This window comes from Lipophrys pholis (genome assembly GCF_963383615.2).
Source record: "Lipophrys pholis genome assembly, chromosome: 6".
Classification (NCBI taxonomy): domain Eukaryota; kingdom Metazoa; phylum Chordata; class Actinopteri; order Blenniiformes; family Blenniidae; genus Lipophrys; species Lipophrys pholis.
Window position 1 is genome coordinate 22,049,461 of NC_137629.1, and position 10,457 is coordinate 22,059,917.

General features: G+C 43.3%; 1 protein-coding gene across 1 annotated transcript in view; it reads right to left on the reverse strand.

Annotated features, from left to right (window-relative positions):
* Positions 1 to 9,964, reverse strand: part of unc5a (unc-5 netrin receptor A) — a 143,086-nt gene extending 133,122 nt beyond the window's left edge. Inside the window, exon 1 of the mRNA XM_080466142.1 lies at positions 9,842 to 9,964. Within this exon, the coding sequence (XP_080322268.1) occupies positions 9,842 to 9,914 (73 nt within the window). The 5' untranslated portion in view covers positions 9,915 to 9,964. The remainder of the gene's footprint in view (positions 1 to 9,841) is intronic.
* Between the last annotated feature and the right edge of the window lie 493 nt (positions 9,965 to 10,457).

The following is a 10,457-nucleotide window of genomic DNA, read 5'->3' on the forward strand; positions in this document are numbered from 1 at the left end:
TTCCAATGGCGTCCTCCACTCCAATATCCAACCAACAATAGGAATAATTACTGTGAAATTAAACTTTTAAGCGTCGCTCATCTGCAACCTCGACCAGAGCAATATGTTTAATTAACTCGAGTAGGAAGAAAGTGACACGGGATCTAAATATTTCAGTCAGCAGATCTATTTTCAAACAATCGTTAAACTACTTCATCCGCTTATTTTGATCATTTGCACATTTAGTGCATCAGAAGTGAATTAAAGACTCAGAACAGCAAACAACAGAGCACGCTAATATTTTTGCAGAGGGAAGTAAAAAAAAACAAAAAAAAAACACGATAACCTTAAGCTTAATTTCTGTCCGTGTTTGAACATGCTGTACTCAGTTACTATAACAGTTGAGCAAAAGCAACATGATTCACCGAACACTTAACTTCAATATAACTCTAAATTTAACAGCTTGGTCAAACATTTACCTCTGGCCCTATTTTTTTTTTTTTTAACCAGTTGGAATATACTGAGATGTTCTCTCCAGCAAAAAGGGACATATTGGACGTATTGCCTGCCAACGTGTAACTGAGTAAATCCAATATGGGCGTCTAATGATACAGTAAATAATGCCCAGAGTAGCCCAATAACAGCGCAAACAGCCAACTGAGTGCCATCAGCAGGGTAAAGACTTTACATGACAACACTGATCGCTGCACATTTTCACAGAAAAAGCCGCTATAAAAGGTTTTTGATTAGATGGAAAGAATCATCCCGGCTCTTTGTTTGCAGTGTGATATTTTGATAGCACTGTAGGTCTAACCAGAGACAATCTGATTGAGCTCGCGTTAACCACTTGCAAGCAAATGGCATTTAGATTATATTGTAATATTTTTTTCTTTTACAACCTGTGATTTGTGCGGGTGCTTTTAACATGAAATGACTCGCAGGCACGCATTTGTTTTCCTGTAAAATGAAATGAAGATATTAGTCACCACGCAGAACGATTATGGCAAGTTATCAGCTCTGGCTATAAACCTGAATAAATTATCTACGCCGGCCAACATGCAAATTCCCAAAGGCTCTTCAAGACTGATTCAGTGTCAATCCTCCTGGAGCTGATTACTTTGCATCATAAGAGTCTATTGCTCTGAAATCACTAAACCTTCAATACTAATTCTGCCTGACGCACAAGCCTTAAATCAGTGTGTATTTAAGAAAAACAATGCCGGAGCACATCTGCTCTGTATTTATCGCTTGAAATGTAAGCACGGGCGACGAGAAACTCCAGATAGGAAAAACTTGCTTAAATGCACCATGAATGTATTTCCAGTGGGCATCTAAAACCATAGAAGCCATCATCAAGAGCAAGGCGTGCAGTAAAAAGGGACCTCAATGGTAGCCGTGTTGTCATGATTAATTCTGTTGGAGTAAGGACTTGAAATGTGTTTTCCATGAGCCTAGTGTTCCTGATGGCCTTGCCAAGAAAATCTGCTGCTTCGCTTTAAGCCTTGAATGTGTAATGTTCAGACCTCATTTCAAATCGGGAAATGGTTTGTTTGGGCAAAAACAATGGCAGAGGGACCTACATAGATCAGAGAGGCTGTTCCCTTGCCGCAGCACATTGAGGGTGGATAATTAATGGTTCATGTAATGTGGGAATCAACTTGCACGGTGTAACATCAGAATCCTTTTTTAGAGACGAGTTCCAGTGCGAGCGCAAGAAGCAGGCGACGGAAAGCGAACGTGCCTCACCAGGCCCCTGTGTCGGTGTCTTTATGTGTCCAGAAGCAAAGAAACAGGGCAAAGGGTGCCACAAATGACATTAGTAATGATGGATCAATACTGAATTATTAACAAGCTTACTGCGAAACCCAGCATTGTCTAACCTTACATTAGCCGGCATGCTGTCTGGGCTGGAATGTGCTCCTAACGTCAGCGCTCTGTTGACTCAGTTGAATTGCTTGCCTAAGGCACCGGTGCCTGGACACATACACATAATTAGGAAAGGTCACTGTGCCTCCTGTCTTGTCAACAAAATCACTTCAAGATGACAAATTCTGGCTCCGGCACAGCCAGACCTCCCTCAGATACCCTTGCCAATCAACTGCCAGCAGGGCTGTCTGGGTAGCCTTAGGTGATTTCTAATTATGTCTTTTCACATGCTATGCTAAATGGAGGGAAGCATAACAATGAGCCACAGAGCTGGTTGCGGCGTGCAGCAGACTGAAGTGTCATTATCTCAAACGTCTCAGGGAAAGTTACTGAAAACAAGCCAATTCAAATCTACTTGGGTAAATCAATACCAGGAGAAACATTTGACATGTGCAAAATGCAAAGGTTTGAGTAAATCCAATAGTATGTTTATCTTAGGCAGAAATGAAGACTGAATTTCAACAAAGGCACGCCATGTAAACGCTAAAAAATAAGTAAAGCTTAAAAAAATCTTTAAAAAAATGGAAAAGTAAATTTTTCCCATAATATAATTCAAACAATAAAATGCTATTATATTTAGAATCATTACTCAAACTGAAATACATCAAGGATTCTTTGTTCAATTTTTTTTCATGTTTGGCGTCATGAAACTTGAAAACAGTGTATCATGATGTAAAAAAAATCTGAATATTTTTTCTCAAACACTAAAAAAATATCAAGGAACTTTTTAGTTTGTAGGTTTCGAATCTAGATTGAGTTGATGAAATTATTCATTTATCAATTATATTCACACTTTTTCTGAAATGCACCTTTGCCTTGAATTAGTGTGTTTGAGGTTTGAGGACTTTGATAGTCCATCAGAAAGTTTAAGCTTTAATTCCTTTAAGTAGTTTATTGGAGGATTTATAGCTGGAGCTTTAGTTTAATCTCTATTCTTCCCAGTGTCTGTTTCTTGATTGACTGAATGACATTTGCATCTATTATTTGCCAAGATTAGTGAAATCCTTTTAATTCTCCACCAATGTAATGTCCACATAACACACACAAACACAAAAAATACCAGAGTGCCTGTCAATATGTTTATTAAAAATAAAGAAAGATAGAAATTAGATTTAAGCCTGTTTAAAATGGAAAGCAATGGAAATTCATTAATTTCAAACGGAACAAAGCTGTTTCATATGAAACTCTTCAGTTGGAATAAAAATGTCTACACCAATCCAGATTTGAATAAAATTTATGTCACTTTTAACACAATGATCAAAAGCATGTACATGTTCCTGCACAGCTGTATTTTTCCCAGACAAATGCACAGTAGCTCATTCTTACCGAGGTGCATTTCGTGATCATCAAACTAAAAAAAGAAGTACCGTGATCATTTTAATGTTACCACTGAGAACATCTAATTTTTACGTTCGGTGTTTCTATAAACATGCGTTCTAATTCTATACACATTCATCAGGAACAGTCAAACAAAGCGTAGCAATCAATGCGATAGCAGGTGCATCAACCGTCGGCCCTCCAGCCGTGGATTACTTTCTGATCAGGTCTCCTTCGTCCAACATACTGCGATCGTGGCCAAAGAGCTCAACTTCATTTTTCCTCTGCTCGTGACACTTTCTCCCCCAAAAAACAACTTCAGTTGACTCGGATGTCGCTTTGCATACTTACAAAAGTGCTTTTTTTTTGGTAATGAGGTTTCAAGTGTGGCTTTCCGCTGATGGCTCTCCGATGTGGAGCCTGTTTGTGTATCACTGCTGCACACAGGAGCGGCGCACCGCCACTCCAGTGCCAGCTAAACCCTCCTGCAGCCCCTTCAGTCTTATGGGGGTTTTGTTGGGGCTTTTGTTTTTTGTTTTTTTTTCTCTCTCCCCAAAGCACGTGCATGTTCCCCCGAGACTTCTCTCTGTTCTCCAAGAGCGGTGTCTTGTTCACCACCCAAAAACATCAATTTTTTCGAACTTTGCTCTGCGTCGTAGGATTCACTCAGCTCTATTCTCAACTACTCCGCCGGCAGCTGAGAGGAGACAATGGCTGTTGAAGGTGGTTTGAGAAGTCTGACAGTTTATCGAATTCCGGAAAATGTCATCAGGATTTATCGGCCGACGAGAATTCCTAACCTGATTTAGGAGTCCGGATGAGCTATTGCGGCCTGCAGAGTAAATTAACTTCTGACAAACGTGTGCAAACATATGCGCGTGCCTTAATTGCCATCATTTATCCAGCTCAATAAAACAAAAAAGATCATGCCCAATAAAAAGTGACGTTCGTTGTTGTGCACCGGTTTTGGATATATCTGTACCGGCGACAGACACACAAAAGAGTTTTAATAGCAAAATACTACAATTTAACTGACAAAACATTTTGAAATGCAAACGACCTTCGCGTTCTGTAAAAGTTCATTTCCCACAACAGCACACGCTCAGTCTTTCCGTCCAGTCCACTGTGTGATGAAGTGGAAGTAGCTTTCACATCGCTCCCTGGTGGCCTTACTAAGGAACTATTAATCTGTGGCTCTCCATATTGCATTCAGATCGGCCTTTCCAGCCACCACCTGGCCCGAAGTAAAGGCCAAGAGAGGACCCAGAGGACTGGACCGGCTCTTATTATGAGCTGCACCAAGACACCTCCGGGTTTCTAAGCACTTCCCCCCCGACAGTGACTGATGGCCAATTAACCATTTGGAGAAGAGTATCGATCACGTGGCGAACGGGAAGGGCCTGAAACATCTCCTAACACACTACTGTTCTCAGTGTGCAATATGAGCAGACAGGCAGTACATCAGGTAAAGTAAAAACAAACAGAGGAAAGCTCAATCGGACAATATTGCTTCGCCAGGCCGGGTGCCCCACAGGAGGCGTCTCGGATGCCTGTTTGACACGCATCACTCACTCGCTCACATGCAAAAAAAAAAATAACAAAAAAAAAAACCCCAAAAGAAAAAACCTGAATGTCACCTTAGGACTGTGTGCATTAATTTACCCTCTGTTGATTTTAGTGATGCCTCGTCTTCACAAGCAGCTGTTTACGATCACACAAATCTACTGCTATTTGCATGATAGGAGTCTCCTCCTGGCACGGGTAATGACTGATCACGCTCCTCGTGTTACTATTAATACATGACAATGATATGATTTCCGCTTCCTGAAACTACACGAACACTTTCTCTGTCAGATGGATTTCGCTTGTCATTCAGCCTGGCGAAAAACTATTTGCCAGACTGCTCTCTTTTTCATCTCTCCCAAGCTACTGACAGAAAGAAAGACATCTGAATGAAAGCCCGACTCGGTGTGGACCGAGTGTACCGCTCCAGTGACACGGATTCAAAGTAAGACGAGCACAGAAGAACGCCGTCTACCACATCTGTTAACATCCGGTTAATAATGGTGGACAGAGTATCCGTCAAGAAGCTCTAAACAAGGAAACTACAGCACTAAACCTTCTGACAGCATTAGGAGCTTCTATAGTGATTGACTTCCAGAATATGAAACTCAACCTTTCCATGTACCATGTATTTTGCAGAGGGTTTTTTTTTTTCTTCTGTCTTTTCCCATAGGCAGAGAGCACAGTGGCATCCAAAGTTGACTTTCAGCTTTCTATGTTGTTTCTCTCCATCTCACTGTGTGTTTGTATGAGTGAGACAGACTGAGAAGACCCGGGGCAAAGAACATTCGATTAGAGCCTCTGGGGAAACACTCACGACTCGGCTCAACAAGCTCGTCCCAACTTCTCATTGGTGGCCGGTGGCTGGTGCAGGATGGTTAGAAGCAAAATGAAACACAGCAGCCGGAGATTGAGGGCACTTTCCCAACTGCTGATACACTGTCAGATACTGTGACCTTCCATGAATTATCATCCGGGTTTCCATCGAGACACGGGCTAATCTCGTCCCACATCCGAGGTGAAAGGTCAGCTTTACGCCACAGAGATAGGAAAGCACAGATAGTGCATTTCAAGAGGGATCCAGCGCAACTTCAACCCCTAAGCGCTCGCACATAGACCTGAATCATAGAAATGGGGTAATTGAAACAAAAGGGCAGAGTTTGACAGAGATGTAGTGCTTTCGGAGGGCCTCTGCACAGACTGCAGAAAATAACACCGAACTCCTCCTTCCCGCAAGGTTCATCCTCCACGTGTCCTCGCCATCGCCCGTGTCCTTCCTTTCCTCCTCAAGATAGCCATTTGCAAATGATAAGTGCAGGGACATAGCTTTCTGAAAGATAAGGTGCCTGGGCATTTGTCACCAAATGGAGCATGCTGTGCCACTATTTAAAGCCGACCTGTGTTGACATGCACTGTTTACCTTTTATTCATTTATTCTGAACTATTATCTCGGCCTTCATTAATCACGCCGGCCCACGCTGAAGAAATGACTTTTTAGGACACGGGGAAAAAATGATTCGCTCAAGTCATCTGTGTTTTGTTTTTCACAAAAGAAGCTCACGAGAATAAAAACGTTTGATGAAATATCTCCTGCGTATGAGAAGTTCTGTCACCGTCGTATCGTCCAGAGAAGTCATTTTTGCAAGCGGTATAAAAATCATAACAAGCATGTGTCTTACTGAGAAGTGAAATCATTTTAATTTCCAAACCTCTTTTTTTTTTTTTTTTTTATGTAATTGCCTCTTTGCATGATGTGTTCTGCATTTGTACGTCACGCTAATTTACTTTGCGAATATCAGCGGTGGAGAAAATAAATAATGTTAAATAAAAATTCCCTCCGCCACTGTTCCAGCCCTCCCGTTGTCTGTGTCATTTGAATTCATCTCCCATGACTGGAGGGAACAGAAACTCTTTCTGGCTGTAAATTATCACTTTCCCCTGTAAAAGACCATATCCCTGCAAATACATGGCCATCATTTGCCATGCATTAGCTATGGGACAAAAAACGAAGTGGTTTTAAATCCCTTTGACCAGAAGGCAATTTCCCCCCAATAAATTATGTTAATTTCAGCTTTTGCTCCCCTTATCGCATTCTTTAGCGAGTCAATGAGGAGAGACAAAACTGGCTGCGAGAACGACAACTCCGGGATGATTCACGCTGGAATGATGAGAGACGTCTGGCAAATGAATGTCTCGTATTACTGTACAAAGAAATGGGGATTTACAAATCACTGGATTATGCAATAGATTTGGGGTTTGTTGTCGCTTAATGGCCGGCGCCTTGCGTCATCGTCAACGTTTACGCCCCGTGGAAATTGCTCCGAGGTGGTGGCACACCAGGAGAAGGTGTCTTATAGCAAATCCCATGCGCCCTCGCTGAACCAGACAACAATTGCTCGGCAACGCTCTCAGTGGGCATAGGGGGGTAAACAAAAAAAAAAAAAAAACACATAAAAAAATAAAAATGCGTTTTTGCTCTCCCTGCATGGGCTGTTGCGTTTTTGATTATCTTTTCTGGAGGAAGAAAGAATAGACAAACAACAGGCAATAGAGCAAAGATGAAATAAATGGTAAGCAACAGAAGCAACAGGAGCCGGAATAATCTGCAGACGGAGAACACACACACACACACACACACACACACACACACACACACACACACACACACACACACACACACACACACACACACACACACACACACACACACACACACACACACACACACACACACACACACACACCAAAAAAGCATGCATGCAAATCCTTATGGAAACACCCTCCCACACACACATAAAAAGGCACACATGCACTCTGCATACCGAAAACATCAAGTGGTGGGCACACACAGGCAAAGCAGAACAGTTCTTTGTTCCCGAGGCTGAAAGGCTGTCCAGTCCACCCGATCACTCACAACACAGTGAAAAGAAAAGTGCTCAGCTAGCTCAAAACTTAGATTGACAGGGCTACCTTTATTACTGACTGAGTTATGTTCCCCTGCAAAAAAAAGACAAGCCAGCTTTGATACCGCCGAATGCCGAGTCAGCACCTTCACTCTCGACAGAGGATTTTTCGACTGATCTCAGCGGAGACTGTCCCAGGCCTAATGTGGGGAGAATCGGCTACCAAATTACCTTTCCAATCCATTTCTGGAGCTCACTTTGCCCCATAAGAAGTAGCCGCCACGCTTGTGATGGGAGCTGGTAAGGAAGCTGGCACTGATCACATGAGTAACGTAGTGAAACAAAGAGAAACCTTCTGGGAGGAAATGCAATACGGACATTTTTTTCTTCTTCTTTAATTTAGTCACGCGTGTACATTAGGAATTCAGTTCAGGGTCATGAGCATTGAGCTTTAAGTGCGTTGATTGACAGGCTGGGAAACACCCCGAGCCGAGCTTCAAGCCACCTCAGAAGCGAACAAAGAAACAGCATCACACCTACGGGAATTTACAATCGTAAAAATCGACCAACAGCTGCGGGTCTTCGGACAGCGGTCCGCAGCGGAGGCCACATGAACATGGGTGAAAACTGACACCAGACTGAAGCAACCTCTTGCTATAAGGCAACAACTTCGAACCACCCACACAACCCCTTCGAAAATATATCACTTTCAAGATGCATCATAAAATGAGTTGTAAATACCACCAAACTGCTGCTTACTTAGCTTGATATATGAGGTCCCTGGAGCATGACTGTTTATTTAATCCTAATATATTCATAATTATAAAGTAATTAATGCAAGAGAAAGGCCCTCTTAATTCATCATCTTGGTGTCCTGAAGCAAGAGACACAATTACAGCAACTTTAACATGTTTGCCTTCTGTCCACAACAAGGTTAACAGTTTGGAAACAGGCACAAGCCAAATGATGTGTGCAATTGGTTTTTTTTTAGATACCCAACAGCCGCTTCCAGCTGTGAAGACGATATTTAGCAACTGAGAGAATGAGTAAAGGAGGCTGCTTTAAAAGAAGCCTAAGTGGTGAAATGTGAAATGGTGCATTATGAGGAAAAAGGAGAGTGGCTGCATTGATCAGAAAGCTAATTTGAATGTTAAATGGCTGGTTTGAGTGTCGACAATGCTGAATCTGGCCGATCAATGACCAGCACCTTATTGCTGGATTGTAAAAAGGTCAAGAAAAAAAAAATGTGCAGTCGCTGATGTTCAATATTGTAGCCACTGTGGGTTTTATTTGTATTTTACAAAAATAAACAGACTCTCTCGAAGGGTATTTCATAAATGGCTTATGTGTTCTGACTATAGATAAAACTTCACCTCACTGCGAGTGATTGTTTTGAACATCCGAGGCGCATTTGCATGCAGTCGGGAGCGTCTGGCCAAGAGATGTAACTCATCAGTGCGAGTGGGTCGTCTACAGACTCAGTAAAGCTGTCACCGTACTGCAAATGCAGCAGGAAACGAGTCCTGTCCAGGGAGCAACGTGGAGTTGGGGGGAACCTGCATTGAGCAGCCAGCTGTGGATGGATGAAGGGATGGATGCTCTGCATATCGGCTGCACTCACACCTCCCAAGATTTACGCACAGAGAAATTACCGCGCAGGTGTTGTGACAGTGCGAAAGGGGCACTGCCTCTTTTATTGTTCTGCTCAATCATCTCGTTTCAGTGCAGCTTTTGCTCCTCTCAGGCAGGTGAAGCCTCATAACTTCCAGTCACGACGGTGAGGGACACAAAAAAAAAAAAAAACGCACTCTTTAAACTTCGGCGCTGCTCGTAATGAATCGATCGGCATCATCCACGCCGCCAGCAAAACGCGCGAGTCAAGTTTTAACCTTGGTGCACATGTCTGAAGCCGCAGACTTCACTCTCTCGTAACCTTGAAAGGTGCAGGCGAATTGACGCGTGTGAGCGCGAGCAGATTTGGAGAACAATACAAACTGCCAACAACGTGCTCCGTGCACGCTGCGCCCTGGCTCTTCCACATGTTATTAAAAACAAATCGAATAAATGAAAGACACACCTGCGAACAACTTGTGCAAGACACACACCAAAAGCAACACAATTACACCCAAGAACGTAATAAAAATGTAACTCACCATCAGTGCAGGTGAACACCAGCGCGAGCACAAGGAGCGCAGCGCGGACAAAGGGGCCCCGAAGTAAGGACATCTTCTTGTGTTTGTTTTGTTTTATCTCTTAAGTTTGAAAAGGCAGGGGACCGAGGAGAAACGCTGGGCTTGTTAAGGTCCGGAGAGTGTCCTCTGATGCACTTCACTACGCCCAAGTCTGTTTTCTTTCTCTCTTTCCTCAGCACATATCCTCGTGCCGTCGCGTGGCCATCAGTATCCCGCTCGTGCGTCTACGTTGCTCGGAACAACGCATCACAGGTGTGGTAAATAACCTGCCGCCTCGCTCTCCGCCGCGCTGCTGCTGCTGCTACTGTAGTCGACTGTAATTTGTCCCCCTGAAAAAAAAAGAAAAAAAAAAAAAAAAAGCCGCTATCCGCTTCACAAGTGCCCCTCTGTCAGTGAGCCGGGCGGAGGGAGGCAGTTTCTGCTGCTTCCCGTCACTTTGCAGTCTTCGCGCGTAAGGATGCCTTCTTCTCCAAACGCGAAAACGGTAAGAATTGGCATCGGGAGAAAGAACATCTGCTTGCACAGCAATGCTGGGGAGTGCTGGGAGTGAAGAGAGGGAAGGTAGAGTCGGTCTGCG